Source organism: Salvia hispanica, chromosome 6, assembly GCF_023119035.1.
Source record: "Salvia hispanica cultivar TCC Black 2014 chromosome 6, UniMelb_Shisp_WGS_1.0, whole genome shotgun sequence".
NCBI classification, from domain to species: domain Eukaryota; kingdom Viridiplantae; phylum Streptophyta; class Magnoliopsida; order Lamiales; family Lamiaceae; genus Salvia; species Salvia hispanica.
The window spans coordinates 12860727-12876772 of record NC_062970.1 but is presented as its reverse complement, the minus strand read 5'-3'; the positions used below and the strand labels follow the sequence as shown (position 1 = coordinate 12876772).

The window sequence follows — 16046 nt, the reverse complement described above, 5'->3', positions numbered from 1 at the left end:
TATAAATTGCATTGAGCCCGAATTCGCAGTTATATATCTTCGTTTTTGGAACTTTTAAGGACTTCAAAGTGTATGATCCGAAATATGTAATTACAAGTTATTGAGACTGTAAAATGAAGTGGAAAACAAAAGAAAAGTGTATGAAATATGAAATTAGAAAAAGGAAAAAAGAATAAAAAGTGAAGTGTCAAAACTGAAAAAACACAATAGGCTACCGGCAGAGTATGAAGCTAGGTAGTGATGGTGATTATCCAAAACTTTGAATTATAATATAATCCGTAGATAGTTATTCTTTGTGTCGTGAAAGATGAAGTTATGTGATTTGAATCTTAAATTTCGTTGCTTATAGATCAAAGTCCTACTCTATTTTGGACATCATTTAGGACTGCCTATAAAATTCCAAATTTTGCTTTTGTGGTTTACACTTATACCTCAAAATATTACTTGCACTTCTATATTCTAGACACTTTAAAGAGTGAATTATTAAAATGGTTTCTGGACTTTATCGTTTGCTGCGTATTTGAACTTTGAAATGATATGATTTGCGGTTTATCCACTTTAATATTTGTACTTTTTTTTTGTCATTTTACACCTTTTTCAGATTTAAATACCCCATGAAGAACATTCATATACTGTTCTTTATCCTACTCATTTTGCCAGCGGAAAAAGTAAGAGACAAAATGAGTGAGTAAAGAAAAGTACACAAATGACCTCTATGGCATGGGGTATTTATATCTAAAATCATTGAAAAATATGTAAAGAGGACCAAAAATATACAATGATGGACAACAAATGATATTTTGAATTAGGGATCGTAGACGTGCAAACGGCAAAGTTAGGTATAGTAGTTATTCATTATCTTTATCTTAGATACAATACTCCTACTAGAATTCTACAGAACTTATTCCTAATTTCCTATGCACTAGATTTGCAACAAGTACTAGTACTACTATGTACTCCCTCTGTTCCATATTAATGGAGATGTTTCTTTTCGGCACAGAGATTAAGATAAATTGTGTTAGGTAAGTTAAGTAAAGAGAGAATAAAGTGAAAAATGAAAAAGGGAGAGAGATGAAGAGAGAATAAAGTAAGAGAGAATAAATTAGGTGTGGAAAAATGTGTTGACTTTTACTAAAAAGGGCAATGACTCTATTACTATGGAACGTACTAAAATGGCAAAATGACTCTATTACTATGAAACGGAGGGAGTAGTTCACTATCACAATTAAGGAAAAAGGACCCTCCAGGAAATTAATCATGGCTGATGTACATAGCAAAATTACCAAAAGCATGTACTCCTAATCAATAAAAATAAAGATATTTCCTTAAATTCTTACAAAACAGAAAATGCACCCCTTTTTCAAAACATAGGTGCTATCACATGGATATACATGAAATTTGAAGCGTAATCTTAGCTACCTAACATTTCTCCCTCACCACGCAATCCTACACATCAACTACTGCATTAGTATATCATATGCCATTTTTAAAGTAGAAGATTTACTTTATTCTAGTAGTAAGTTATAGGCTTTTAATTACTTTTTCAGCTAAATCTTTTCTTTCTCCAAGGATAAAGTAGTAATTGCTAGTAGCTGCATAATTGTGGCCCATCTACTTTTTTTGGTATGATGATCAAGTACACAAAAATATGGCTGATATAGCTACACATGTGTATATGTGTGTGCAAAAATCTTTAGGCTGATTTTATAATCTTGATTTTTGATAGCTATTATTGGACACAGATTCCACTTTAAACAGCTTACATAAACAGACAAATTTAGTAAAATTATTCTTGTTTCAGTTTAGGGCCCTCTTTTTCTCCCATGCGCATGCTTTTGCTCTGTGTGTTTGACAAAATCGCAGGATATGAGGATTTCTACTTCCCAATTTATCTGCCAATATCTTTACATTTTCTGCTATATTCACAGGGATAAAAACTTTTCACGATTTGCATTCAGTTGGAGACCACCCTATGAAGTTGTGAATGATTCAATATTCATCTTCCTAATTCAAAAGGTACTGTATTTTTTTTCAATGTTATTTATTTGGATCATTATGATTTCTATGGCTGGTCAGTTAAATTTTTTTTTTCCTTTGAGACATGTTTTGTTTATATATAAACACTTGCATACGTCATTCAAGAATTCTAGTTTAATTTGGCATTTTAAGCTTAGGGCTTCGAGTTAATTTATAATTATATATAGTATTCACATTCCTATATATCAATTAATGGTTAAGGTAAATCTTGTATATATATTTTAGTTTTATGTGTGCTAACTTGGGTGAAGAGTTGAAGATCGAATTAGTAATTTTCTAATGTAATAATTTTAATTGGATAAAAAGGCTCTAACCACTAAAGGTAGTGAGCATCAAAAGTACGAAGTTCAATAAAACTAAAAAACGAACAACAGATCACCAATACACGCTATCTAAATTAACAAGATGGACAAATGGTCAAGAAGTAAACGACAAAACCACGACCAATACATCTCCCTCCACCAAATAAAGTACCAAAAAGAGGCAACTAAAAACAGAACCATCTAAATCCGAGACTCGGAACCCACAAAATCGTTCAATACAATAATCCAACTATGATCCTTTTTGTTAATCTGAAAGGACAATTGTATAAGACTCTCTAGATGAAAATGAAAATTTTAAAGATAATAATGACTGACTGCATTAACACACTCCTTATTATCCAAATAACTACTGTCCCCTCTTCCCATCATCTTAATTGGTGCCCCACTACTTTCAGCATTGAACACCATTTAATATCAATTTTAAGGTGAATCTGAATATAAATCTTTATTTTTATTTCTATTTATGTTAAATGTTAATTACATGCCAAGTTGTGGTCGACTACATTAATTGCCGCAGCAGAAAAATACAAAAGTAATTTCAATGATTCAACTTTTTCCATCCAAAGATTTATGGGATTGGGAAGTAGGGTTGGATTTTCCAGTCCAATTGAAAAGGACCGATAAACCATAATTATATATTGATGCAGTCCATCGTACGTTTATGTGATTTTATTCGACAAAACTCTCTCTTACAATTAAAAGCATGATTAGCTAGATAGGCAAAGTATCGTGGAGTATTTAATTCTTGCTAAGTGCAGCTATGTTATAAGATGCTGAAATCGAATTAACTTTTCATTTTTATAAGCTAGGTTTCATTTTTGATGCGTAGATATATATATGTGTGTGTATGTATGTATGCAAAATGATTGCAGCACAGAACTGTCGGATACTATTGTAGAATCTTCATTCCTCGTTTTATCCCATGTACCATGCATTATTTTGTCTGCATTTATTTATTATATATATTTGAACATTTCCAAAACTTTTGTGAATATAGTCGATAACCCCAATACATCAAAGGTCATTTTCAGCACCTCTGTTTGGAGTCAAGATTTGTAGAGTGGATTGGGTATTTATATATGTATATTTAAATTCTTGGATAAAAAGAACATAGTATAGACACACCTAAGACATGAATTTTGATCAGGAGTGTGGTAAGCCAATATAATAAATGGATATAAATCTCATTGAATATCAGAAATACATATGTAGTTGAAACTTTAAATTCTGCTATTGATGAACAAAATCTTTCAAACGCCTGTTTTGGGCCGACTCCCTAGCTTCAATTTATTTACATAATTAAGTAAAATCTTGCATTCATGTTAAAATCTACCGACTAGTAAAGTTTCTTATTTATGGCTAGATTTAAATGTTTAAAATATAGCGCTTGGTAAATTTAGTTATTATTATTATTATTATAACTATTATTATTAATTAATTAAGTATATGCATAGATGTGATTTAGGTGAATTCGATCAATATGAATGACGGTTATATATATGAGTTATGATACAAACCACACAAGATAACATATAGTAGTAGAATAGATTGCACTTAATTCGGTGACAAGCAAATATGGAGTAATTATTTTGGTTACTATTCGTTAATAAATTAACTTAGGAAACCACACTAACCAACATATGAGTCGATGACAGTCTTTTCAACAATTTTAATGATAGTAGTACATACTGAAATAAGTACACAACTAAAGGCTAAAGCACTAAACTTATGTAGTAGTACGTAGGAGTAATATTTAGTGAGGGCTTTTTTTCGGAAAAAATAACGGAGGTTGCGACGCACTTCTGAAATATAAATAGAAGCTTTTAATATAGTAAATTTGATTGAACCTTAATTGGAGCATTACCTATATGGACTATACAGAACTGTACATACTGATAGTGACATACATATGACAAAGTGAACTTATCATCTCTCTGTGGTCTTCAATAAGGGCGTGGATGGATATAGCCTAGGTTAATTGGTTAAAGGTTAAGTACTCCCCTAAATTGGCAGACCATTAATGAAATGTATGATAAATCCCTTGTCTACCACAAATAGTCATAGTATTTAATTACTTACATGCATTATACAGTATATAGCTTTTACGATCCGTGAATTCCGGTTGCTCATCTGAATAACTGAACTTTATTGCCAGTTATTTATGTATACAACACAACAATGTCACTATATACCAGTATATAAATACCAAATTAGCAAACTGATTTAATTTACAGGAAAGCTAGCACTAGAAGCAAATTAAGGTAGTTTTGAAAATCCATCTTTGAAGATGAAAAGGATTCATATATCATGCTTCCCAGCCCCAAGGTACTAAATTTTCAAGAGTTTATATATGCATGTAGGGTTGTATTATGTACCAAATTAGTTTTAAACGCTAAACGCCAAACACATCATTATAAAATAATGTGGAGTTCATTACAACTTTATTTGCAGTTCATTATAGGAAATTCTGAGATTTAAACACAATGACATCATCATGCATAATTTGGAAATATGAAGTTCATTATAAGTTTGTTATTACTTAAATTTATGTTCCACCACAATATTATCGCAAGATTTCATGATCCGTCTAACATTCTTTTGATTTTTGAAAACTACCACCTTATAAACCATATGAGGTAATAGCTTGAAATTTATGCCTTCAAAAAGTATAAGCTAGTATTTACTTACTTTGGCCACATTGTGATTTTGAGCTTGATGTCGTCACGCATATTGAATTTAATTTAAGTACTAGCTAGCTTCCAAGTTTATTATCAGAATCATATTCTTATTCCTACAATCTAAACAAACACATGATGACTTAAACACTCAGATAAAACACACACAAAAGAGTAGATTAATTTCCGATTCCACAGCCATTTCAAGACACACACATTGTGTTAAGTATGCTCTCACATTAGTATTACTAAAAATTAGCAGTTAGATAGATATAACAAGATGCTGAGTTGATGATTGATACTGGAATAATTCGATTATTATTAAGATAATTAGTACAATAAGCAGTACTAGAAGATTATTACATGCTTTTCAAGGGATTTAATTTACAAACAGTCAAATTGAGCCATAAATATTTTTTAATAGGTACATATCCAATAAATAGTAGAAAATGTGGGGTGGTGGGTGAATAAATTGAGGTGGGATAATTACCTGCTTAATTTAGTCTGTGATCTGATCATTGCTCAAGCAGGTCCCAGTTTCCAAGAAATCCCATGAAAGTAGAGCAGTTGTAATGATCAGAAGTGGAATTCCCCAGAAGCTTCTCGATTGTTCCGACATCGTCCGCTACACAAACCCTTTCTCGATCTAATGGAGGACTGCTGCTCGAAGACCCTAATTTGTCTAAAACATTCTGATTAGGGCTCGATTCGACCCGCTTTACCATCACCTTCTCCTCTGTTCTGCACTGCGCTTTCGCCTTTGCATTGTTCGAGCAGTTCTCCCCGGATTCCGACGCGAACTTACCATCCTTGGTGTTGGTGAGGTCCTTCATCGCCTTGTTGGATTTGCTGAAAAGCCACTCGATGGTTTTGCTCGCTTTGTCGTAGCCCAGCATGTCTTGGAGATCGAAGAATTTCCTCGCGACTTGAAGGGAGAGCCTCATTCTCCTGTCTCGGATCCCTTTCGCAGTGCAAATCTTGCTGTGCCGGTCTTTCTTTCCGGTCCTCTTCCTCGGGACTGCTTGCTTCTGTTTAGGTTTTGGGGGGTGATGATCTGATGATGGCAGGGGGGGTTTGGAATTGGAATTGGAATTGGAGTGGAAGTCCGGGAAGATGAGTTGGTGTTCATCGAAGAATGGGGAGGGGAAGTTGGAGAAAAATGGGGATTCATCGATTATAGGGTTTTGAATTTGATCGTGAAGCTGAAAAGGAGGCTTTTTGATTAGAGGGTTATCTCCCGATGGTAACATTGTTGCGAAATTGGCTACTTGTTTTGGGTGTCAAGTGGAGAATGCATACTCATTAGAGCAATAGATAGAGAGAAGTGGTAGTGCAACTTTTGTGGTTGTTAGGGCAAGAGCGTGGCTAAAGTATGATGTACGAGACTAGGTAAGGGATGGTGGGCTCAATTTGCTGTATGAAATATCTTGTTAATTATAGTTTACTGTTACGCTTAATTACAAGTTAAATAGATTAGCTAGTTACAAATTTGGCCATCATAAGAAAACCTAATTCTTTTCAATAACTTACATATTGTTTTCTGATGATATTCGCAAGATTTCTCTCTCATGTAATTTTAAGGCTGTTGATTCTCGAAACCTTTTTGTTGGGAGGCAAAATATCTGATATGAGCTCTGTAAACGGTGGATATATTTGTTTTTTATTTTTCTTGGAAAAGCGCAAATTGGCAACGTACAACTAGTATTCGTTAATGTCCAATGGATTATCCGTAGATTGTATTAACAACGGATCATCGATGGCTGGTGGTACGATGTTTAGGCACCAGATTTGCCAACAACATAGGTAATCCGTCCGTTGTTTGATACATCTCTAAATTTACATGTGCAGATCATATATTTTTTGCAAAATTCTAATGTTCCTGTAGAGTGTTTAGATCATATATGCTGTACAATTTAATGTCAGCCTTGGCCGGCTGGGATTTTAACTAAAGAAAGCGATGCCTATTGCCATATTATTGGTGCATATATAGGTACATTGTCAAATATTATTAATTGTACTACTAGTATTTATGACCCTATCTTTTTTTTTTATCTTTTGTCTTTATTGATTCCCCGATTCCTTAAATAGTGTGAACAATGATACTATATCTTAAAGGTTTTCTGGATATAAACTAATTCTTGGATCCTTCATCATTTCACTCTTAACATGTGGAGTTTCTTCATAAACTAAATTGGAGAAAGAGAGGTATGTCCAATTGTATAATGTGATCAACTCACACTTGAGCGGGTTAGACCTGCCCAAGGTTTACCGATCCGGCGGTTAAAACCGAAACTGTAACCTTCCGAACCGAAACCGTGAGAATTTACTCGAACCGAAACCGTCAATTTTTGAATCGTGGTTCGGTTCAGGTTCAAAAAATTTCGAACCCAAACTGTGCCGCAACCGTCGGTTCCGGATGGTTTCAGACCGGAACTGCAAAAAACCGACGGTTCGGAACCGAAACCGAAACCGGCGGTTTTGAAACCGGAACCGTAACCGCGAAACACCCTCGCGGAACCGGCGGTTCCGAACCGTAACCGCCGGTTCCTGAACCATGGGCACCTCTAGAGCAGGTGGGGATAAGGCTGATCTTAGGAGTTTAAGGCAGCAATAATTAGCTTACCCAAGATTAATACCAATGTCTTTATTTTATTTTGTGATATACAATTGTTGTTAGACATGTAGGTAGGTGTTATGGGTAGGGCAATTATTTGGAGCTGTATTTAAAACTGCTTTATTTCCATTGAAGGCCATGTTTCTTTGACTGTATGACTACATGTCTCTTTCACTGCTAAAGTCGATCTGAAACCCTACCTCCCACCATGTTTACTTCCACCACAGCCTAATCAGTAACAGGAGTTAGATAGAGATAGATTGAGAGAGAAGGGGAGTCGAATATCTTTTAGGACTATAGGAATTCCAAAGTTTAGGAGAATCTGCAACTGAACCTATTTCCAATTAATTGTTTCCACATTCCTTTTTTGATCAATTAATTAAGTGGCTGGATTTTATATTTCACGGCACAGTTACAATTATGCCTTCCTTGAAAAGTAATATGAACATTTGATTCGATATTAGTTTAATGTATAATTAGTAAAGTAAGAGAGAGATAAATGGTAATGTAAGTGGTTAGTAATGTAATGTAATAGTTTAAGTTTTAAATATAATGATGCGTAAGAGTAATGTGTTTAACTATTTCAAAATTATAAAATTCACACTTTTTATAGATGAATTAATAAAGATTAATTCATGCCTTTTGGGGAGAGTATAACACCAAAAACTAATTAACATACTATGAACATCAATTTATTTATTACCTAGGAATTTTAACTTCAACTTCAAGCCTAGCTATATTTTTCATATTTTCATTCTTTTTGTGTTTAATAAGTCTATATAAGAGTCATTCTTGTTGACCGATCATATTACCTTTACTTACATATATCTTTAATTATGTAAATGTGCTATAATTAATAATAGATTTATCAAAGAAATCATATTTTAAAAAAAATTAAATTAATTAATAATATCAAAGTTTCATTGTTTATAAATGATCTAGAAGTCTTAGAAACTTGAAGTGAAAATAAGGAAATTAATATAAAATCCAAAAAAAACCCCAATAAAATGGCTATTTCGCCAATCCAATACGAATTATAAATCATTCCAAGACTGTTGACTTTTTTCCAAGCTCGAACGGCATCATTTAACTAGCAATGTAAACTTAAATATAACCATGAATCAAATTCAGATTTTTGTCATGATCATGAAATAGTATTCTCTATCTTAATTTATACAGTACTTATTTTCTTAATAGACATTCTATAACTGTCACCATCTAGGTAGCAACACGAAGAATCTTTACTGCATTGACTCGATGTTGGCTTAATGCTGGCTGAATTTCTCGTTCCAAAAGAATTTTTTTCAATGTCACAATCTGATAAGGAAAGGAATTGCCTACCACATCAACCAAATTGTTCTTTCTCTGAGTTACATATATGTCATCGTTAGTCTCCAAAACAGTAATTCTAGTTATTGAATCAATAAGTACCCAACCAAGTTCAAGCGAAAGTCAGAAACATGGTTTGAACTCTGGTTAAATCACAATCGCGCTTAATATATAGTATAATCACAAGTTTGATCTCCAATTTAATCACCCATGTGTGAGAAAGACGATCGATTGAGCTAGATATTCAACATGTCCTTCAACCACCCCATCACTTAATTAATAAAATACAATCATAGTATTAAACTCTAAAACATCACTAATGATAAACTTTTTTTTTGATTCGATAGTAGTGATTTATCAGAGTACTATTTTTTTTTTTTGTTTTTTTTTTTGAAACAAGCTCCACTATTTAATTATGGCCTCAGCCCTCAGTTTAAATTAAAAGTTGAAAGTGAAGCATACAGATCGAGTTCGGCCCACTAAGTGAGTTTTGGGCTTACGTTAACTTATGATTTGCGAATTGACCCAATCAAGAAGAAATAATAAAATGTTTTAATAAAAGGGATGATCAAATAATTTCATTTTATTAGCGATGTATATTCTTCATTATATTAAATCGTATGTTCGTTAAATTTAGGATAAATTTATGTCACCACCTCCTACAACTGCAACTGTAACACCCGCTTTTATTATTACCTCTTTACGTTAAGATTTTTATTTTGTGAACGAGCGAGTGATAGACCTTAGTAAAATACCGCCCTTGTTTTGTTTGGAGTGCCAATGAAAGTGGAATTTTGTGAATGTTCGGTTGATATTGTCGAATCGTGTTGGATAAGAAATTGATATGTGCGATGAGTATCGTTAATGAGAAAGTAGAAATTTCGTTTACAAGTATTTGGAATTAAATCCAATAATTGGGCCTACTATATCTAGCCTGATCGTTCAAATTAATGAAGTCTTTTGTGAAGCCCAAAACCAATTCTTCCTTATTCTATTTTGCAGCCCAATTTTACTTCAAATCTTTTCACCTCCCAACATCACACGGTTTCACCAACATCCCTACATCCCTGAAAAATCTCCAAGCAAAATCTGTAACCCCGTATATTTGTTTCAACTGCACAATGCAGTTTTCTCATTCCTTCAAAACAAAAGAAAAAGAGAGGCACAGAGAACACTGTGATTTCAACATCCATTCTGCCGTATTTTCTTTCTTTCACAAAGGCAATTTCTCTTCAATTACATGAATAGGAACTTCCATATCTTGATTCCATAATATAAATTCTTGAAATCACAGTTGAGAAGAAATAGTTAAGAGTAAGAGAGCCGAGAGTCCTTCAAATTGTTTTCCTGCAACTCTTTGCATCAAAGGTATATTTCTCTTCCTAAATTCCACTGCATATCACTCACGGTAGTACATCCATGAGAATTTAGTTCATCCTTGAATTTCTTGAAACTGTTGAATGTTGTGTTTTGATAAAGTTTCAATCTTTAATGCTTTTAGTAGCCTTCTATTTACCTTCGAGCTCAATTCCTGAAAATCCTTTGTCTACCCAATTAATTTTTGAATCGATCCATTAGAGAACTTAATAAAAGATTTGGATTGGGGAAAAAGGGAGAGGAACTTACCGGTTGTGGGAATCGGCGCTGCCGACGGAGGAGCTGACCGCCTGGAGCGGTGGCGGACAACGGCGGCCTGAGGCAGTGGCGCCGCTGTGGTCTTTGACGGAGAGGCAGCCGCTGGTGTTAAAAGGAGAGAGATCCGATTGTGTGTCCCTATGGTTGTGAGGAGTGCAGATTTGAAAAGGAGAGGGAGATGGGTAGACTGTTTCTGTTTTGTGAATTGTAAGATAAATTGCTGTTTTGAGAATTTTTTGAGAATGATGAAAGAGAGAAATGGATAGTGACGGCAGGGAGTATATTTTGGAGTAGTTCTGGCTTGGTCCATTTATTTTCCTTACAAGTTTTGGGCCACCTTACTTCTTTTAATTTTTGGGCCTCCTTAATTAAATAGTTGAGTATTACTTAGTTAATTATTGGGCCAGTTTAAATAGTATTGGGTTTAATTAAATAGTGTTAGGCAGTTTTCTTGGATATATATTAAATCGGAAAAAAATACGAGGACTTTATATTATTTTTGACGAAATGTTAGAAGGATAATTTGAGCACACACAAATAGGATGCATGCATTGTTTTATATTAAATTATTTTGCAAGGTCTAATTTTTGCATATCATGTTATTTCGAAAAGGGTGAACTTGTGCACGCCGTTGGCAGTTGGAACAGAAAGTGGTTGAGGAATTAAGCTTTTGAGGTAGGCTTTCGTTTTAAATAAGGACTATGTCCTAAATACTATTTTTATGTGAAAGGAGGTAAAAATTGTTTGTCTTGCCATGTTTTGTGTTTGAATGAACCTATCTGAAGTGGCTATGCCATGTATGTTTAATCGAATTCGGGTCCCAGTAGGGCCGCAAACCCTGCTCGGACTAGTGTACACCCAGTAGATCGTGCGCTATCTCTTTGGAGTTGGCCGGTCTAGTGACTTGGTTCGTGGCCACGTTCCTTGTCATGTATGTTCAGATATGGTGATGGTGAATGTGGATGGAAAACGGTTGCAACCGAACTTGTGAAATATATTTTAGTGACATGGGTTCTTTCTAAAACCCCCAAGATCACTCGTTATGGTTTGACAAACTGTTTTGGCATGTGTCCACTGAGTGCATCAAGTACTCAGCCCTGCATATTTGTTTTCTTAATGTGCAGATTGAGCGGCTACGGACGGAGAGGATGTTGAGCAGAATTCATGGATTATTTATGGCTTGCTTAGTATCGTTGGATATGTCGTGTCTTCATACTCGGCATTTTCCGTGTCTTGAACGCTTCCGCAGTGTGTCTTTTCCTTAAAATTCTTTTAGAATTGAGAGTCAAACACTTTTCAAAATTGTTTACGTTCCAGTCTTTATTTCTTTAGAGTGGTATTTTGTTGAAATGATACTACTTTGTTTTTCTAAGTTTTCAGTTATTAAAATATTTTGGACCAATATGTTTGTTTCCCCTTTTCTTCCCCGCTTCTTTAACCCTCCCCTAGTCACGATAAACCGTGTTTTCTATCCTTAGAAAATGCGGGTGTGACAGCAACCGTCTTTCAATACTCAAATTTATCTAGGGTGTTTTAATATTAAAGTTATTAATATGATACTCCCTCCGTTCCGCGGTAGTTTAGTCATTTCATTTTCTGTACACGTTTTAGAAAAATGATAATAAATAATTAAAATGGAAAAAAAAGTAAAGTAAGAGTGCAGAAAATGAAATGACTCAACTACCGCGGAACGGAGGGAGTATATACTACGACATATTTATACATTTTTGGAGCTATTGAATTACTTTTATTATTAGAGTGAGAAGACAAATTTCTCAAGTACTTACTACAGTATATGGGAACTTCTATTGCAATATATGGTTTCAATCGAAAGAACGGCCAAGTTAAAGGAGAAGGTATCAGTCACAACTCACAAGCATTATGGAGAGAAAAGAGATGAAGGGAATATAATGGTGGTGCCAATGAAATTGAATGAGAAATTGAGAATGATTTAATGGAAATATATTACTACAAAGTTTTATGCAGAGGCTTGTTTGGCGAGGGCGACAAACGAAAGGGAAAGAAACTGGCTATGCTCGAGGTATATATATATATATATGTCCATGATCAATCGAAATTTTTTAGGCTAATTGAGAAATGAGATGCAATATCAGTCACTCATTTTTATTAAATGAATTGTCCAGATTTTGCCACACAAAAAATATTTTTAGATTAATTTATTATGAAAGGATATAATAGTAAATTCAATGAAAACAAATGAAAACAACCTCTATTGAAACAGTCTCATGTGATTTCTCACCTCTCTACATTCTCTCTCTAAATCCCCTTCCTTCTCACCGCCTCCTCCGTGCTGAATCCGCCGCAGTTAATCGGAAAACCTTTGTCGTTGCAGCGGAGCTGTCGGCGATTGAAATCCTTATGACTGACGTCGGAGAATCCGATTCCAACGAGAATCGAGGTGGATCCACTTGCATTTATCTTCCTCTCAATGGATTTTCGCAGGTGGTACTGTAGAGACGCGATTCGTGCCTCCTTGGCGTCGATTTCGGCCTGCATTTGCTTCATGGTGATCTCGTACGTCTTCATCAGTGACTAACGCTCTTGAATCTCCGCCAGCATGAGCGCCTCGTGCGGCGGCGACAAATAGATCTGTTGATTCACATAACGCTGCTTGAGATCGGAGAGCGCCTTCAGCTGGTCGACGACGGCTTGGTCCGGGGACCGAATGGCGTCGCGGTTGTACGGGATCCGAGACAATTGGAGCGTTTTCCAATTAAGGTTGAGTTGTCGGCGATTGAGGTGGAGAAGGTGAGGAAGCCTTGATTTACTCAAAGGCCAGACCACTGCTTCCACCAGAGGAAATTCCAAATTAAAGAAGAGGAATGTGAGTTTCTACTTTCTGAATATCGAATTTTCTGTTTGTAATTTCCTTTCTCGATTTTATGAATTCCACATTATGATTTGCCAGAAATAGATATAGAACTGTAGAAGTACATTAGTTTGTTAGTATTTGTTTGATTAGGAATTTTGTTACTTTGGGCGATGGAAATGAAAATTAGGTTAAATAATTTGGGGGAAATGTTGGAGATGAAGAGGACTAACTTGTGTTGACATTTGATATGCGCTATTGACATGTGTTGTATGATCATAATCCCAGAACTTGTGTCAAATAAAAAAAAAAGATAAAATAGTTGTTATATTTTAATTTCAAAAATTATTTTTGAGTTGTTGGCACTATATATGAGTTGTTGACAATCTATTTACATTTGATACGCAAGTTGTTGACATTTGATATTCTGACTATTGATATATGAATTATAAGTGTTATTTTTTAGTTGTTGACATTTGATATTCTGGCTATTGATATGTGAATTATAAGTGTTATTTTTTAGTTGTTGACATTTTAAACGATTAGGTCTTTTTTTAAGGCTTGTGAAATCGAATTGGGGAAGATGTTTTTTTGTATGTATTTTATCTAGGGGTTTGCGTTTAGCTGTTGGATACTTTCCGTTTATGATTGCTTGCTTATGCAATTTGCATAATTTGAGAGATGAATCTAATTGGATTGCAGTTACCATGATAATTCATTTGTAACTTCTAAGGCTCTGTATATAGCTAATAAGATCAACTCTTCATCAACATTCCATGTATTGGAAGTCTTTTTCCACCATCAGGTACATTGTGAATCTCCTACATCAGTTCTTGATCTTATAATTCATGAAATCTTGTGTGTGGTTAATTTTTTCAAGCGCGGTTGTGTAGTATAAAACTCGAATTACTTAGTTGAAGATTGCAATGCTGCATAACATGCTAACTGCACTTGAAATTGATTGATTGATTGAAAATTAAAACAGGAACTATTTTATGGGAAGATGACATTTAACAAGTCTAAAGCAGCTGTGAGGGAGCGTATAGTACACTTCGCAGCAAAGGCCCTTGGATCGTTGTCGTATTGTTCTGCAGTCAAATCCGACTTCAACGACATGAATTATATGTAAAACATTGTTGTTGACATGAATTATATGTAAAACGTTGTTGTTGACATGAATTATATGTAAAACGTTGTTGTTGACATGAATTATATGTAAAACGTTGTTGTTGACATAAATAATATAGGTCGTTGACATGAAAATATTCGTTGTTGATATTAATTATTTGTAAAATGTTGTTGTTGACATAATAGTTGATATAAATAACATTTGCTGTTGATATCGTGGTTGCCATAAATAACGTTTGTTGTTGACATCGTAGTTGACATAAATAATGTTCGTTGTTGACATCGTAGTTGACATAATGTCTCCGTAGTTGACATCGCGAAAATGACAATTATGCCCCCTAGTTGACATAATATTTGAGTAGTTGACATTGCGCGAAAATTGTGAATGAGTGGCTGAAAATGCATCTCAATTCTCAATTAAGCTAAAAAATCTCAACCTAACAAGACCCGTTGTTGATATTTGATTTTGCTCTCTATTGACATCTATTGTATGATTTTGTTTTTTAATTTTAAGATTTGTTTTCTGAGTTGTACACACTTTATACAAGCTGTTGACATTTGGTTATAAGTTGTTGACATTTCAATACAAGTTGGAGTCAGACTTGCCTCCGTGCTACTCGCTGATGAGGGCGTCCAAGCTGCCCCAGTCCTGCCTGGAGGGGTAATTACAATTACAATTCATGTTTTTAAGGTTAATTACAATTAAAAATCATGTCAACTATATATACTAGTCATGTCAACAACTAATATAATTATGTCAACTATGGTGCATATCGTGTCAACGGTACATACAAGTCATGTCAACTACGGTACATATCGTGTCAACTACACGTACAAGCCATGTCAACTATGTTACACACTATGTCAACTACAAGTACAAGCAATGTCAACTACACATAGAAACCATGTCAACAACAATTATAAGTCATGTCAACTACACGTACAAGCCATGTCAACAACAATCAGAGTTGTTTTTTAGTTGTTAACATATACTAAAAGTTATTGACATTTTCTTGTTAGTTGTTGATATTTGATTTTGCTCTCTATTGACATCTATCTTATGGTTTTCTTTATTAATTATAATATTTGTTTTCTGAGTTGTTGACACTTTATACAAGCTGTTGACATTTGGTTATAAATTGTTGACATTTGGTTATAGGTTGTTGACATTTCAACCAAGTTGTTGACATTTCAATATAATTTGTTGAACTAATTAACATTTGATATAACTGCTAAGTTCAAAATTCAGAATCCACAATAATAGTTTAAAAACCCATCCAACTATATAATTTAAGATTACTTACACATGGAGATGTAGTCATATAATTTAAGATTACTTAAACATATAATTTAATTATGCTCAATTATAATTCATGTTTTTAAGGTTAGTTACAATTAAAAATCATGTCAACTATATATATACTAGGCATGTCAACAACTAATATAATTATGTCAACTATGGTGCTTATCGTGTC

At 34.2% G+C, this 16046-nt stretch overlaps 1 protein-coding gene across 1 annotated transcript; it reads right to left on the bottom strand.

The window, feature by feature from the left end:
- Positions 1–5550: 5550 nt before the first annotated feature.
- Positions 5551–6285, bottom strand: LOC125194718 (transcription factor TEOSINTE BRANCHED 1-like). Its single transcript, XM_048092953.1, has one exon. The coding sequence runs from the start codon at positions 6283–6285 to the stop codon at positions 5551–5553; it is 735 nt and encodes a 244-aa protein (XP_047948910.1).
- Positions 6286–16046: the final 9761 nt, after the last annotated feature.

Bases quoted from the DNA above. Each gene is read 5' to 3' on its own strand.
- LOC125194718 (XM_048092953.1), bottom strand. From the start codon at position 6,285: ATGTTACCATCGGGAGATAACCCTCTAATCAAAAAGCCTCCTTTTCAG.